Source organism: Lipophrys pholis, assembly GCF_963383615.2.
Source record: "Lipophrys pholis genome assembly, chromosome: 5".
Taxonomy (NCBI): domain Eukaryota; kingdom Metazoa; phylum Chordata; class Actinopteri; order Blenniiformes; family Blenniidae; genus Lipophrys; species Lipophrys pholis.
In genome coordinates this window covers 6,006,438-6,023,161 of record NC_137628.1, presented here as the reverse complement: position 1 = coordinate 6,023,161, position 16,724 = coordinate 6,006,438, and the positions used below count along the sequence as shown (strand labels likewise).

The 16,724-nt window shown below is 42.3% G+C and overlaps 2 protein-coding genes across 3 annotated transcripts in view; both read right to left on the bottom strand.

Moving 5' to 3' along the window:
- htt (huntingtin) overlaps positions 1-10,631 on the bottom strand; it is a 33,764-nt gene extending 23,133 nt beyond the window's left edge. The window contains exons 1-15 of the mRNA XM_080463357.1: positions 10,292-10,631; positions 8,204-8,287; positions 7,904-8,024; positions 7,695-7,754; positions 6,949-7,028; positions 6,700-6,838; positions 6,457-6,598; positions 6,149-6,327; positions 5,864-6,068; positions 5,180-5,257; positions 4,657-5,051; positions 1,679-1,820; positions 697-812; positions 484-595; positions 219-356 (exon numbers count right to left, since the gene is read on the bottom strand). Of these exons, the coding sequence (XP_080319483.1) occupies positions 219-356; positions 484-595; positions 697-812; positions 1,679-1,820; positions 4,657-5,051; positions 5,180-5,257; positions 5,864-6,068; positions 6,149-6,327; positions 6,457-6,598; positions 6,700-6,838; positions 6,949-7,028; positions 7,695-7,754; positions 7,904-8,024; positions 8,204-8,287; positions 10,292-10,389 (2,089 nt within the window). The 5' untranslated portion in view covers positions 10,390-10,631. The remainder of the gene's footprint in view (positions 1-218; positions 357-483; positions 596-696; positions 813-1,678; positions 1,821-4,656; positions 5,052-5,179; positions 5,258-5,863; positions 6,069-6,148; positions 6,328-6,456; positions 6,599-6,699; positions 6,839-6,948; positions 7,029-7,694; positions 7,755-7,903; positions 8,025-8,203; positions 8,288-10,291) is intronic.
- Positions 10,632-15,280: 4,649 nt separating this feature from the next.
- The window catches only part of grk4 (G protein-coupled receptor kinase 4), a 56,570-nt gene continuing 55,126 nt past the window's right edge, over positions 15,281-16,724 (bottom strand). The window contains exon 16 of one of the 2 annotated variants that reach the window (XM_080464148.1): positions 15,281-16,080. In XM_080464148.1, the coding sequence (XP_080320274.1) occupies positions 16,024-16,080 (57 nt within the window). In that variant the 3' untranslated portion in view covers positions 15,281-16,023. The remainder of the gene's footprint in view (positions 16,081-16,724) is intronic. The other variant, XM_080464149.1, reaches the window with a different exon arrangement.

Genomic DNA, 16,724 nt, shown 5'->3' with positions numbered 1-16,724 from the left:
AAATACATTCTTATAGTTATAGCACCACTTATTGCCCAGTTGGAGTGGAGTGATATTGTCCGGTTGTGGTGTGCAGTGGTCTACTGGGAGACCGAGTTAACAATTCGTCATGAAGTGTTCCAATTTTGACCCTTTCTTAGCATTTGACCAATATGCATGTACTGTTTAATAAGCATTAGTGAAACAGATCTGGCTTAACGTTTTCGTGATATTCTTACCATCCACCGGAACGCCATCCAGCGGTTCCAGGTAGAGAGAATTGAAGAAGGCTTCAGGGTGCAGCGCTGCAGCGGCTCCGACACAGCTGACTGCTAAAGCCTTCACACTCACTCGCACCTCTTTGTCAGGGATCAAACCTGGAGAAACAAACCAGCATTAACTACCTTTGACCAGACAAAAATCCAAAAGTTCGATGTTATTGGTGAAGGTTGGTGATGGAAATTATCTCTCGATTATTTTTCAGCAGTGTCAACAGCCACTGACCGTTTTTCTGTCCAGTCAGCAGAAAGGAAGCAGCGAGAAGCCGGACGCAGTGAACCAGTGGCTCCACCTCCCCGTCAGTGTAGTGTCCAATCGCACCTTTGATCCGTGATGGCTGACAGACGGGAATCACCATAATGGAATCACTTCTTCCACAAACTACGATCTCTACTTTTGTTGTAATTAACAGCAGCTTTTTTGTGGATACAACGTTACCTTATTATCTGGTTCTGGTTCAGTTAGTTCATCCTTTGGTATGAAGCGGTCCACGCTGCTGTCGGAGCCCTGCCGGTTGTGACCCCGACCTTCGAAAAGGTGTGGTTTGCTCAAAGCTGCAGAAGAAAGAAAACTTAAACCTTTAGAAAAAGGCACTTAGAAATTGAACGTTCAGAGTGTGATCAAAGTATATTTAAAGAGGTAATCAACACTTTTGTGTCATCTTACGTCTCTCTGCTTTGATGAAAATAAGCAAAACTCCGACTAAAACTCCAGAAATTCAGCAATTTTTAGAAAAAACGAAATTAGATAGTTAGATAGAAGACTACCACCCACTACTGAGGACACCTTCCCTACTATATCATTTTATATTTGCAAAGACTTATCATAAATAAGACTTTTTTAAAGCCATTATATTCTGCAAAATGCCAAATCTATTCAATCAGATGCACTAACTTGAGGAGAGTTAAGCTCCATCAAAGCAAAGAGGCAAAAAAATATTATTTATGTTTTCTTTATTCATTCATTTGGGACTAATCAGTTAAAATAAATGCGGAAGTTATGATGACTTGCCCCATAAAGCATTAACATCTGTCAGGGGTCTATAGTAGTGAGGTCCAACCAGCTTGGGGTATAATAACTTAATGTGTATAAACCCTTTTGTTTTAGTGAAGAATAAATGTAAAACCCTACAATCAATAACTTAACATCTATTTTAAAAAGAGGATCTAAGATTTGAGAAAGTAAATGTTGAAGAAAAAGCCTGTTGCTCTGGGACAGTTTCTCCATGTTTTCACCAACTCATCCAGACAGTATCAAATTTTGGTAGCTTTAAACGGTTGTTCCGTTTTGAGTCTCCTTGTTGCGTTATGTCTACTTCTTCGTCGTTTGGCCGCTTCCTTCAGTGGTCACCATGAATGACCATCAGGCTCCATCGCACTACGTCCCCTGCTATATACACATATCATGTCTCCACACACACCCAGTGCTGACTGCAGGAATGGTTCAGGAGGCTCCTCCTGTGAGGAAGATGATACGGTTGCTGCTGCTGCTGCATCATCTTCTTCATCCTGTAGTGTTCCGATCTGCATCCCGGAGTATTGACTCTCACTGCCATCCAGCACCTAATCAACACACAAACAAGCATAAAAAAAAACAAAACATGTGAATGTAGAAGAAAAGGTGGAGCATGCGGCAACATGCAGATGATGTTGAAAGTCATTGAGTTAGATTTGCTGAAGGACAAAGACAGAACACAGATTACTGAAACCGCAAGTCAACATTCCCTAAAGAAATGTCTACGCAATCATGCTCGGGTCCACACAATTAACAGCAAATCAACTGCAAACAGGAAACGGCAAAGGCTTGAGAAACTCCACGTTTGTTTGGCTTCGATCCAGAGGAAGAGCAAGCTTTTGATCCAATCAGCTTTTAAAGTATACATTTTTTTTATAATCGATATATAATTAAGAAACATGTGATTTTACTATAAACTAGGCCGATGTCAAGGTGTCGTCCCATCAAGAGTCATCAAGGGAATATTCTTGAAAAAGTAAATACAATTGGTTTTATTCTGTTTGGCTTCTGCTGGAACAAAAGCCCGTCACAGCCTCTCCAAATGGCAGAGGGACGCGAAACAATTGAAGAATAGTATGTCTTCATGCCTCGGAAATTGACCAACTACAAGCCAGTTACGAAGGGGATCAGGTCGGCTTGTTAATACAAAAAGTCCTTCAAAAATAATGTCATTTTTGGAAAGGAATCACATTAAACAGGGAAAACAAGAGGGGGAATAGTGTTTTGTCACTGACATCAGGAGGGAAAACAAGGTAACAAGCCAGGAAATGTGTGTGCATCATGAGTCGAGACCAGCGAGCCAACAGAAAGAGAGAAAGCCAAACGTTCAGAGACAAGCAAGCCGATTCTGTTCCACTCAGAGCGTCCCATTGTCTGACCTTATCACTAGTGCTAGAGGAGGAGGTGGCATAGAAGGAGGAAGAGGATGAGAATGAGAAAGAAGACGAGGAGGAGGAAGCAGTGCAGACGGACGAGTCGCTGTCGGTGGCGTCGGGACCCTCGGTGGAGGTCGGTGAGGGTGGGGACGGCTCGGTCGCCGACGGCAGTGCAGTGCGCGACTGTGACGGAGTGAGGAGAAGGACGGAGGAGAGGGGGGCGAGATCATAGAGGTAGAACTGTTAGAACGGACAAACTGCAGCGTTCTCTGGGAGGAAAGTCCCGACAACCTCCAAATGACTCACTGTGACGCGTAACTGCATGTTTAAGACACCAGATGTTAAATGGGGATGTCATTCAGTGTTTAATCATTCGTTTCCTCAGGTGGGATCGGTCGCAGCCTCTGTGACGACAGCTCGAATAAAGCAAATGAAGGATGGATTTTCACCAGACTCACAAAAGATGAGGAAGGAGCTTCACTGAAAATTAAGTTTAAACATGTGCAGTTTATATTAAGTGACAAGGAACAAACTCTTTTGCAGGAGTCCTTTCAACGTGTACTGTAACATTAACCTTTTAGTGTCAGTATTTCCGATAGTTTTAATTCAGTAGTGTAGCACAGCAGTACTGTAGACTTTCTGAGCTTTTACGGCAGATGTCAGTCCTGCTTCAACTCGAGTTCGTCACACTTTTATAATGAAACAGGACAAATATCAGTCCCTGCACATCAAAACATTAACACCTCCCGCTGCTTTCTCACCCACAGTGCAATAATTATTTGTATTTATAATAGTGTTACTAAGGATTGTGTATTCTTGTATTGTTTAAATGATGAATGTGATTCGTTGCACACGGAAAGAGGAGCCGGATGTGAGATTCAAGCCGTCACATTGTCGATTTTGCAGAGTAACAACTTGAATTTCATGCAAATGAAGTAAAAGCGGCAGCAACAATCTTACAAGCTGATGTGATAAAAACAAAAAAAGCACACAAAGGTGCAGGAGGTGCGTGATGATGTAAATGCGTTTTGAATGTAGGACAGGCAAAATCTAAGACGAACATCCTTATGGCAAGCCAACTCTATTTTCATACTGTGCCTCCCAGCATCACAACTTTTAACTGAAATTACACAATAATTGTCTGGTCATCTTCATATAGTTAATACGCATCCTTTCCCATTTAGACACCGATGAAAGTATCCACTCATCTTTTTATTAGCTATGGACATTGAAGACAAGAAATAATAAAAATAAAAAGAATAGTCTGTGTGGCACGAGGTTGAGCACTGTACTTGGAACTCATGCAATTTAAGACTAATTAAAACACAAATCTAGGAAGTTCCAAAGGATTCACATACTTTTTAATCACACTGTTGACTGACTTTATTCAGGGTTTGAATCAAAAAATTTAAAAGTTCATGATTCAACTTTTATTGTCTGCAAAGTTGCATCGTAGGTTAATTGTAGCTTAAATGTTTTAAGGATAGAAAGTTTTATTGAGTTTATCCATAACGTGTTTCATAAAGTCTTCAAAGTCCAAGAAGCATTGTAGGTCTGATTAAAACAACCGTGTGACTTTCATTCATAAACAACTTCATGATTCCCTTCAAGAAGCAGAAAGTGTTTAATACTTGGTTTTCTGAATGTTAATTACTTTGGTGAAACCATCTTCTAGTAAGTGAACGTTATCGTGTATAATCACCATTGAATGAGAAGAGGTTTGTAAAGAGGAATAAAGTCAAAAGAATATTGTAAATTTGGAAAATAAATCCAACAAGATCCTTCGAGAAAAGGCATGCAAAACTTCCTTTGTGCAGCATTAGAAAACCACCCCAGTAAAGAGTGAAAAAGTGGTCCATCCTATGTAGTGTAGCATGATTCTTAAAGTGAGGAGAGTGTCAGGAGGGACTCAGGGTTCAAAGTTAATTATATCATCACAGTGATTAAATCTCTCATTGACTGGGGAAGCACTCGGTCTCAGATCACAATAAATCTCAGCCACACTGACCAGTTCTGCCACGTCTGAAGGAGTGACGGCCGAGTCGGGACCCTCTGTGGTGGTCTGGGAGGAGTCGCTGGGCGGGAGGGAGCGGTCGTTAGTGCCCAGCAGTGTAACACCTTCTCCCAGCGGCCCTCCCTCCGGGGTGGTGTTCTCCGGTGTGGTGTAGTCCGCCGTCTCGGGGGTGACGTTGGCGCCCCCGCTGGAGCTTTGACTCAGCATCTCCTCTTCGTTGTCGTTGGGGGACTCGGGCGTGCCGGACGCAGACGTCCCGCCTCCTCCCTGCTCGGAGGACGCGCTGAGGTCCACAGAGTCACCGGGCTGCAGGGTGTGCTGGGAGGAGCGCGGCTGCTCCGTGATGATGTCCACCTGAGCCGCAGAGGAGCCGTCTGCACCGACTGAGGCTGAAGGCAACAGAAACACAAAAATAAATCCTTTATTCAGATTTTCTGACGTTTTTATGAAAGAAAGTTTGCAAGAGCGCCACAGACAACCATGACTTTAGATTTGCCTCAAAGAGGGTGCATCTCACCTGTGAAGGCACCAGTAGTTACCTCTGTCCTCTCAGGGTCATCTTCCAACCCATCCTCCTCTCCAGAAAGGATTTTACCTGGGGAAAACACATTTATTGTCAAAGAGAAGCAGTGACACTGAATCCCACTTGAATAGTTAAGGGCAATTTGCTTATAATTGGGTGCAGAAAGAGATATGTTCTGCATAAACATATTGTAATTGTCCCAGAGTGGAAGTTGACATTCTGAAGTAAAGCCACTGTCTGGGGTTGCTCTGTTGAAGGCAAAGTTGCCCGGGAACATCGGGGAAACATCAGAAAGCAGGTAGAGGTGAGCAGAGGAAATAAGTAGACCAGTCACCTCTCTGTTTCCTGAGAAGGAGCGGGCTGCAGGAAGACCCTCCCCCCGCTGCAAATGGCAGGAAAACAGGAAGCAGAGACCGGAAGTGAGGAGCAGAGAAGCAGCAAAAAGCTCAGAGGGACTTTCAGGTTACAGATATTTGGTTTAGAGACAATAGCGAAAGTTAGACAGCAAAGAAAAAAGCCACAAAGCAACTGTGAAAAAAAGAAAAGAGCACTAACACAGTTTTCCGGCAAGTTCAGTAAAGGTGAAAGAATATTAAGGTTCCTGAAGCCCATACGATTGTGTCTCAGCCAAGTGAAAACGTTGCACAGCAGATTGCCCTGATTGATTAACGTGATTACCGATGAGCTCCAGGATGCTGCCGGAGCGTGCACGGCTCTCTGTGTCCTGACGAAACACGGTGGCGTGTGAAATGCTGCCGGCTGTGATGAGCATGTGCAGAAGCTCTGGCGGGGGCGTCCTGAACACCTGCTGCAGCAGCTCCAGAGAGGCCGTGACCACATTGTGATCCCAGTGCTGCGTGTAGTGTAGGGTCAGCTCGTACACCTTCGAACACGCACAGGGGAAGAGTTTAACAATTGAGCTGCAGGTAGACACGTCGCCTCACTTTCTGCATCCCCAGTCACCTGGAGCAGCTGTTCTGGTGTCGGCTGCACGTCCGCCTCTTTTCTCATGACCCCAAAGCTTCCTTTGAGGCTGGTGGTGTTGACCTGCTGCTGCAGCAGAGGCATTAGGTAGCGGAGAGTTAACAGCACCCCAAGAATTAGATGGCTGGGATGCTCCTCATCAACCGGAACCACCAGACCTGCAGAAGCACATGTACACATTTACTGTGTATAAGCTGAGAAATAAGCTGAAGTTAGTTCAAACGAGCATACTTGTGAACTATAAAATGGAACGCGGCTCCACAGAATGACTTTTTGGAAGGACCTACCCAGCAGGACATTGAGGAGCCAGGTGTAGAAGTAGCTGCAGCGTCTGGAGTGTTGACACACACTGACGGCCGAGCTGGCTGCTGTCCGTCTGATGGTGGGTGAGCTGGACTTCAGGTTGGCTACAAATGACTTCAGCAGCACCTGGAGAAAAAGTGGTCCATTTTTGCATAAACACTCTCAAAGAGGCGGCCTCGCCTACACTCCAACCTTATCCTGCCACTACATTCACATGTGCTGCGCACCTTGATCTCGCCATCATTGGCAAAGTGGCCCAAGGCCGTCATGATCTTGGGCATTGCTGCGGCGAGCGTCTCCTGCACCGTCTCCTCCTGTCGCTTGGCGATTCTTGTGAGGCACGGCAACAGGTTGACCAGATAGGGCCTGCAACACAAACACAAAAAAGTGAGCAGAGAAAAGTGCTTCGGCCGTCATCAAACAAAGCTAATTTCAAAACTGCAGCTTTTTAAGTTTTAACCTGGGAGGATTTTCACCTGCATTTCTGTGGTCTGATGAGGTGGGCGAGCTCCGCAAACCTCCACAGCGCTGCCCTCAAACTCCGAGAGGCACCGTTCTACAGAAGCACAGAAGCACACAACTTACAGCACACTCAAACTTCGCCACCACTCCTACTATCATCGTGCCTTTCAAACTCCTGCACAGAAAGGCACCCAGAGAGCATGAATCCCTGCCTGTGAGGATCCAGAATATGACCTGGATTCTGCCCAAAGTAAAAATAATAATTAAAAATATAAGTCTACATATGTGTTTGTCTGACAACTCAAAAACTTTCACAGTCAGATAAAACTTAACCTGTTCACAGACAAATCAACGGCATTGAAAACATTTAATTCCTGGTGTGGGGAAATAATGAACCTGGAAAAAGACATTTCTTGTTATTAGTGCATAAAAAATGGCTTATTTAACTCTTAATAGTGTACTCATAAAAATACTTTGTGTGAATGAAGGACATTGCAAGACACTGCACAGTATTTAATACCACTTCCCTACAATATAATCCATTAAGGGGAAGTATTGTGGCCTAAAAACATTGTCCTAGAAGCAGTGGATGTATATTTAAAGATTACACTTGCTCTCGATTTAAGTGCCCACTTCTTTTCTTCAAGCAAGTTTCTGCTTTAAGTATTTCTAAGTTATGTATTTGATGATACATTTACAGTGGTTTTGGAATGTAAAAGTTGTTAAATACAGTAATTTCCCTGATAACAGTTATAGTTACCTTTTTTATTTCTTTATACAGCTCCAGCTGCAGTCGAGGCAAGTTAGAGTCCATCAGGGCCTAAATATAAAGAAACAGTTGTTTTGATGTATATTCATCGCAATCATTTTTATACACATCTGTCTGCATGAAAAATCCACTTTAAAAGGTAATCAGATCAATTTATCCAGGAGATAAAGAAGTAAACGAAGGGGAAGAGTTTAGCTCACTTTGATGATTTTGTTCAGGCACTCGTCGGCTACCATGCGGACGTCTGATTCACTGTCATCGCTGCAGAGCAGGAACATTTCCATGGCGATGCCGAGCAGTTTCTGAAACTCGGGAGACGTTCTGCTTTCAGAACCATAGAGGAAAGTTAGGATAATGTCATTATACAAGAACATTAGTGGTGAAAAGTTTTCATTTGGACTTTTTCACAAACACCACCATCATGAGCCAAGTATCTATTAAAGCCTTTATTGGCTACAACCTGATCTACTGAGTCCTAAAACATACAGCTCATGACTTACCTCAATGAATGAGCCACGATGTTTTCACATATTGTCAGGCAGTGGGTCACCCTGTCCTTCTTTGTGGTAGCCTGCTCCTTTTTTCTGTGGCGGGAAAGCAGCAAAAAGCATTTTGACAGGCATAATATCTCTGCATGTAGATAAAATTAAATCTGACAGACAGCACAGTGGATGGCATACAAAATCCAAACTCGGTGTCACCCCTAAACACACTGCGACACAGTTAACCTCCACAAATGTCACGGAAAAGATGCAGACAAAAGAGAGCTATAGAGGACACGAGAAGTCTGGTTCAATCTGAATCAAAGACAGCAATGTTTGAAACAAAATCTTTTTAAATGGTTGAGCTTTCACTTTAGTTGAAACTTACAATATCTTAAACCCTATGCTCTCTATGACCGTCTTTCATAGACATATAAAGCAAGAAAGAGTGTATGATCGGACCATGAGCTGCAGGAGCGCCATACTCCATTGAACATTAAAAGCAAATGTAAAACAACTCAGGGTGTTATCCATATTTGAAGATCTAAAAGAGACAGTACATTTACACAATTTGTATTGGAAAAATTTCAATCATCTCTTTCCATCTGCACAAAAGTTATCTATAGTTAACATTTTATTACAGAGCAAATACCAGATGATATTTTATAAGCAACAGTGCATGACATACAGATCAGGAAACATTGTCTCACGTATGTTCAGCATGTGTGCCGACAGTGTGAAGAAATCTGCCCTGAGCAGACTCACACATGTGGTTTTATCTTATAGAGACTCCAAGTAGTTGTTTTAGCTGACATAAGAAATTTAATTACAAATGCATGTGGCTCCCTGAGTAAAATCCTTTTAGAATTTGCAGTTTTATTAGGCTCTAGGATATGAGAATGACCCAGGTTCTCTGTAGAGATGGCATGTTCTCCTTCGTACACCGAGTTTCCCCTCAGGTACTTCAATTCATTCAATCATCCAAGAATATGCATTTGTGGTTAACTGGTGATTGTAAATTACACGTTGGTGTTAATGTGAGCGTGTGAGGCTGTTTCTGTTAGCAGTGTGTCGGATGAACCCTGTCTTCACCCACACGTTGAACAAAGCTGGGTACCAGATGATTGGATAAAGGCTCTGAAAGTTATCTTAGTTGTATTCAATCAAAAGGTGGCCTTTACTGAGCAGTTTGAGCTAAGCAATAACATAGTGACGCATTTGAAGGACGCAAATGTTTTCAGCTTTATATGAAAACGTTGTGCAATTTGTGTTTTTGATTTCTCCTAATGGTAATGGATTGAGATAGGGGCGGGATGTGTACGAGAAGCAGGACTGTCATTATTACAAAAAGTATATATCATTGAAGAAGCATAATACTGAGGGCCATCGCATCCATCCATCTTCTATACAGCTTTATCTTTCACAGGGATATCAGGGGGGCTGGACCTTATCCCAGATGACCACGGCTAAAGGTATTTTACATCCTGGACAGCTCAGTCCATCAACACAGAAATACACAACAAATGGCAATTTTAAGCGACAAAAAACCTTAAATGCACGTTTTGGGACTTTTGTGTTTTTGGACAGGATGTCGAGAACTGACTTAGCTTGGCATGTACCGATGAGGACAACCAAAACCAAGTTAAGACATGAATCAGATTGCAGTGCACGTGTTCACGAAACCACAATTTCCTCCCAAATATTCAAAAGCTAGGTTGTTGACAACAAATTAGCCATGACGTCAGTCCTGAAGCCCTCGTGTCAGTGCACCTGATTACAGACAGGAGCAGATTTAGGACACCTGCATAGGCCCCCACTTTAGCTTGGAGCCTCCACAGGTGATTATCGATCAGCGATCAATCATCTGATCGGATCCCAACAGACAACGAGCACAAAGATATTAATCCCTGCAACGTGGAGCCCCAGTGCCAGGCAACAAGTAGCTCTAGAGTCTCGGAAGTTTAATTTAAGATATGCACTCGTTAGTAGCTCTCACATTAGCTTAACTAGCTTCCCTCTGCCTGTTAACCCTTTCTGGGAGGTTAAGCGCTGCTAACCAGCTAGGCTACGTGCGTTAGCACGCCGTGCAATTAAAAACCCACTTACTGCCTCTGGACCAGCTCCTCCGCGGTCGGCGGGCCCTGCTGTTGCTGGAATGACTTCAGAGACTCAAAGGCCTTCATCAGTTTCTCCATGGTGGCCATTTTACCAATCTACAATGAGCTAATATTTACTACGGGAGCTAACTAGCTAGCACAAGTTAACGCCAGCGCGCGGAGAGCGCGAGTGGTGCGTAGTGCGACGAGAGTGCCAACACTGCCCGCGACAGCTACCACCGGCTCTCCAGACGTCTTTTATTCCACCACAGTGTGGTTCGTAAATAAACCAAATGTTGGTCGATAATAAGCCATCTTTGATGCAGCGCTGCGTTCCCCCGACCAATCACACCAGGAAGTTGGCATATGTGACAGTTTGATAGAGAGAGGAGGAGCGTCACATCAGTGACCAATCAGAGAGCTGTTCTGGATTGAATGACGTGGAAAACAGCCAATGAGAGGCAGCATTTTTCTTCCCATTGTTGTTATTGTTGCAGTCACGGGACCAGTGAAACAGATTGCAACAGTGATTTTTTTTTCTCAACAGTATAAAACTGTGGCTTTCATCAACTTTATCCACAATATAAGATTGTTAGGAAGTGTGGGAGAGGATGAGATTCAAGGGAGAGGGATCACGTAAAAAAAAAAACCACGTTGCTCGTCATCTAATCTGGAAAATCTGTGATTTCAGTGGCTGCATACAACACGTATTTACTTTCTTTTTTTTTTTACAAGATTTTTTATCAGGTCTTTTGTCAGGTCTTTCACAATGTTTCAAAGATTAATTGTACACTTAAAAAAATCCTACAAGCTAAAATCTCACCTGTTTAAAATATCAGAAATATTCTTTTGAATTTTTAAAAGCATTCAAAGATAAAGCATGACGAGGTGTCAAACTAACTTCACTAGCCCCGAAGAGCAGTTAATAGACAGAAAGAACAACCTTTCAATGAGGACAACTAATTTGTACCTCAATTCTTGTGCAAAGAAGTATAAAGTGTCACAGTGGTGGAGTGATTAATGTTCTTGCCTCATATGTGGCTGATTCAAGTCCAGGCTTTTTATGGGAAATGTGCATGGCTTTCATTGAATACTCCAGTTTTCTCCCAAGATCTAAGAAACATACTTTTGAGGTGAAGAGGTGACCCAAGTTCTGCGGATGCGTGTTTCGACATTTACAGGAGAGCTGTCACACGAGCTTTAAAGGCGGCTTGCTTGAACTGCAGAGAAACCGCGTGCATTGCTGCCATCTAGTGTTTGATTACAATACAAACAGCAGTTCACGTGCTTCTCTGCAATTTTCACCCTTTGCAATGTCATCATGCAGGCCCGATTGAATCCTCTTGTGGTCCAATTTTGACCCACAGACCAAATGTTTCACCACCCTGCTCCAAAGTGTTTAGTGATTCCCTTGGTTGATCACTGTTCTAGTTGTTTATGGTAACTGCTGGCATTAAAACATAGGAATCATGAATATTTTACAATTTATACTTAATATACTGTACAAATAGTACCTGGCTGAAGAATCTTAACCTTGTTTTTCTGTAGAATACCTTTCATCATATGATGTACGACAAAATTGGAGAGCTGCTCCTCCCACAGTGCAAATGAACAAGATGTCACAACCAAAAATAGTGCAATATAATAAATAATTATTGTAATAGGTTCACAGTAGATGGTTCGCGTCATTTGTGATGTGCAGAAAATGTGTGTATCAATAAATGTGCACATTTTTTGTGGTTATTTGATGGTTAAGAATGGGTCACTTGAGTGTCTTTGTCTTTGCTTTAATACACCTGAAGCACCTGCTGGAGGACAACAGGTCAAACAGGTGCGAGCTGACCTGGATGAAGTATTGGGCCCTGCTGAGGCATCGGGAGCTGTGTACTGGTTTATGCCTGTTTGAGAAAGACCCATTTACTCACAACAAATAACAGGACACATATAAAACAAGACACTAGAATTTTTTTTTTTTATACAAATGGCAGTGTATTATTTCATAATTACAAATGTCAGATATGGTACAACAACCAGTGATACAACTTGTACAAGAATTAACAATGACTGCAGTGGTTGAACGACATGACTGTACAGATACAAAAAAGAAAAACAAGAAATTAAAAAGAAAAAAAGAAAAAAAAAAAAAGAAAGAAAATCAAGACGTCCCAGGCCCAGTTTGAATATCAATAATGAGTTTGTCATTCCTCCCGTCCTTGACTCGTCATACTCATCTAAACAGGAGCGGAACCTCCCCGTTTGTGTTGTTGGATCTCACAAAAATCAAGACAGATCAGATGTCGAGAACATTCGCTTCTAAATGTTGAGTGCCACCTCGGTTTTAGGGACGTAGTTTAGACTCACCACCAAACGCCTTTGGAAGAAGGCAAGAGACGAGGAATGCTTGTTATGTATTCAAACCAGGCCAACTCAGCTGGTCACCCTGCCATTCAGAAAGTTGTCCTCAGATACCAGTGAGATATGTTGGCACTAGCAGGTCATCATTTACATATACAAGGAACCTGAAGTATTACAAACCGATACATGCTTGAGTAATAAAAACATATGCATTATTTTAAAACAGGCATTACAATGCACTTAGTGCGGACATTCAAAACTGTTGAGCTGTTTAAAAGTTCCTCTATGAAGAGGAATTTTTCAGAATGGACGGAAGGTTTAAAAACAAAAAGAAGAAGAAGAAGAAAGGAGGAATAAAAGACGAGATGTTCAAATTAAAACTTGGTAATTGGCACATATAAAGGCTGTCAGTCTTTCTTGGATAAGTTCTTCAGATCACAAACAAGTCTAATTTAGTTAATGTTGCTTTTGGTATCACTGGCAAAAAAAGTTAAAGACACTTCCTATAGTCATTGTCAATACACACCATAGTGCAATGAAACCAAACAGAATCTCTTCACTGCTGTTAAGGGTGTTCGAAAGAGCAAATGTCCTCAAAAACAACGGCGGAGGCATGGGTGGCAAACACAGTTTAGTTTCCCTGTGACGTGAATGTGTGTAAGAGCTTAGTTACATGTTTTAGAAATACAGAATTTACAAGGTTTTTGAGGCTAAGGAGCTAAAAGGCTAAATTCTACATAGGCAAGCGAAATTAGCTTCAAAATGTGCCTGAGAGCAATTAAAGAAGGAAAAAAAGAAAAAAAAGAAAAAGAAAGACTCTCTGAAACTGAAAAGACGATAAACCAGCAACAGCGCGATGCACACGTCTGATTACTAATAATGGAATGTGCAACTGGGGACAAAGCTGTAGAAAAAGACCACCTCCTCAGTGTGGATTAGACTGGGGACTACATGCGTACCATTCTAAACACACCTGGTCTTCAACCGTCAAAAACTAACTCACAAATGTTCCAGTCCCGGTATGATTTTTACTACTGTACTGATCAAACTGCAGACGTTGCTCCTTTTTGGGGAAAAAAAAAAAAATAATTATCACAAACAAACTCTTCTTTTGAGTAAAGAAATTGCACAAAAGTCGAGCGAAGTTACTTGAATGCATTAGATTGAACAAAGCTGCTTTAGCTTACAGTGTAATATACACGCACATAAAACCAACATGTCAGAGATGGGGGGGGTGGGTGGGGGGTGTGTGTGGGTGTGGGTGTGGGTGTGTGTGTGAGTGTGTGTGTGTGTGGGGGGGGGGGGGTATTCACAGCATTAAAAACAAGTGATGGGGAGTAAACAGCAACTGCCTTGAAAGCTGAATTCAGTAGAAGGATTTCAAATGCTTCTGAAATGGAAGTGAGAGTCAAGGTAAATGCGAGAACAGATGGAGGGGTGTATCTGATGGCGATGGCGACGGGTTCAATTGGAAGCAGCTAACACCTCTCCTACAATAAAAACAGAACAGATGTGGTTCTGGACGCTTGCACGGGTCCATTTGGCACGGTCTGTACAAGTCTCATTCCTCCGTGAGGACATACAGGACGTCAGTGGAGTAGTTGAAGGCGAGGCGCCATTACAACCGACTAATCTTTTATTTTATCGCTTATTTATTTATTTAGCCTTTATTTAGTCAGGAGAACCACATCGAGATTAATAATCTCTTTTACAATCGCATCGTTATCACGACCACAGGTGAAGCCGCAGGATCTAAACGCAGGTCATCTATCGCACTGTCTCGGGTCAAACGGGCTGAAGTGCAGGGGCTAATAGCTGTGGACAGAACGATCGATGAAGTGAGGCCTTCGTCAGCTGCGGGTCAGATCACCACTGTCCCATCATCATCATCAGTCTTTTTCTCCCACTCATTCTGCAGTCATCCACTCCGAGGCTATCTGGTTTGACTAAACTATGGACAGCAAATTACTAAGAAACGTCAAGGGGAAAGGATTTCCTGCTCACACACAAAATAACTCGTAACATCTGGGCACCGTCAGTACAGAAAGTAGAAGCCAAGTACTAAAACTGAAGCAGAACGAGACAAAGACGGAGAGAGGAAAAAAAAAAAAAGATAACTGACCAAAAATATTCTGCCTGAGTGAATAATGTAACAGACATTTACTTAACAGCTGTGTTCCCAGTGGAAACACTAATGGTTGAAGCCAGAATGTGGCTTCCACAGAAATGAAGAGTGTATCTTAATAGTTGCACACGCTGACTTAGGAGATTGTCAGAAAGGAATCCGAGTCGTCTCTTGTTAGATCTGAGCTGATACAGGCACCTTTAAAAACACTTTACTACACTTTTCATCCAGTCCAGTGCAAACCTGCCTGACTGGGCTGGGGGAGGGAGAGAAGATCACACACTCACACACTCACACACTCACACTCACACACTCACACACTCACACACTCACACACTCACACACTCACACACTCACTCACTCACTCACTCACTCACTCACTCACTCACTCACTCACTCACTCACACACTCACACACTCACACACTCACACACTCACACACTCACACACACACACACACACACACACACACACACACACACACACACACACACACACACACACACACACACACACACACACACACACACACACACACACACACACACACACACACACACACACACACACACACACACACACACACACACACACACACACACGGATCGAAACTGGGACATACGAGGGAAGGTAAAGCAGCATGGCATCAACACAGCAATAACAGACTGGATCAATTCTCCTCCCCTCCAGAATCATTTGGATCCACGCGATTTATTCAGATCTGCCTGAGCCTCGAGGCGCGACGAGGCCCAGGGTTCGTTTGGGATCAGGTGGAGCTGATGTGCTAAAAAAAACAAAAAACCACGTCACATTGGCCAAATCAATGACACATAAAGCACATAAGAAACAAAACAAAAGGCCTTTATGCTACATTGAGAAAATTAAAAAGACTACAGGTACTGTGCTTCTTAAAAGAAAAGAAAAAAAAAGTCCCCAATACACACCATCCATACTCATTCCAAAGGAACATAAAAATGAAATAAAAATGTAATGTATGCATTCAAGTGGTACTTTTATGGCTTTTTGTACAATACAACCTTTAGTGAAAATATACATCTAGACATAAATTCAAGTACAAATGTACAAAATCTTTAAACTCATACTTTTTTCTTTAATTATAATACACTTTTAATACAGCTCATAAATACAGGTCGACATTCACTGAGTTCCTAACGTTTGCGCTCGATTGGAGTTTGTGGTGAAGTTCTGCGGCGGGGTGGGTGGGGGGGACATGGGGGGGAAGCAGGGTGGGGGGGGAGTGGTTTAAAGTCGTGAGGGCTCTTCGGGTTCGTCGTCACTGTAACCGCTCTTAAAGCACACCTGCGGAGAACCAAAAGTGAGCATATTTCCGAGGTTACAAACTATTTATTTTTTTAATACAGATAGAAACAGTGGTGTAGGTCCACTGCTGCAGAATAGAAAAGTGAAAGAAAATATCAGAATGCACTTTCCAATGCAAGCCATACCTATCACACTTACCTTTTTAGTGTTAATGTGAATCAACTTCTCAACCATAACTTTACGAGATGCAGTTGATCGTTAACATTACTGCTGTAACTTAACAGTAATAATCAAAGGCGATTCTGAATGTAATGGCCGACGGATGATGGTTTTCTATGCAGACATTCTTAAGGGTTTGTGGCCGACACAAGTTGGGACGTGGATAAGAACGGAGGACAAATTCATACTTTTTTTTTTTTTTTTTTTAAATCAATAAAAATGATGCTTGGATTGATTGAAAATTTGTATTTAAAAACAAGCGGATTATAGGACACAACCAGAGGGTTAACAGATGTTTGATGAATTCATAGTTTAGCATGATAGCAAAGCTTTTTTTAAAAAAAAAAAATCCCTTTTATCAAACACAGAAAGTCCAGAAAAAAATAAAAATAAATATGTGAAGGAGATCAACAAGAAAAAGTCGGGCCTTATTCCCACAAACTCAACCCAAATCAATTAAAACC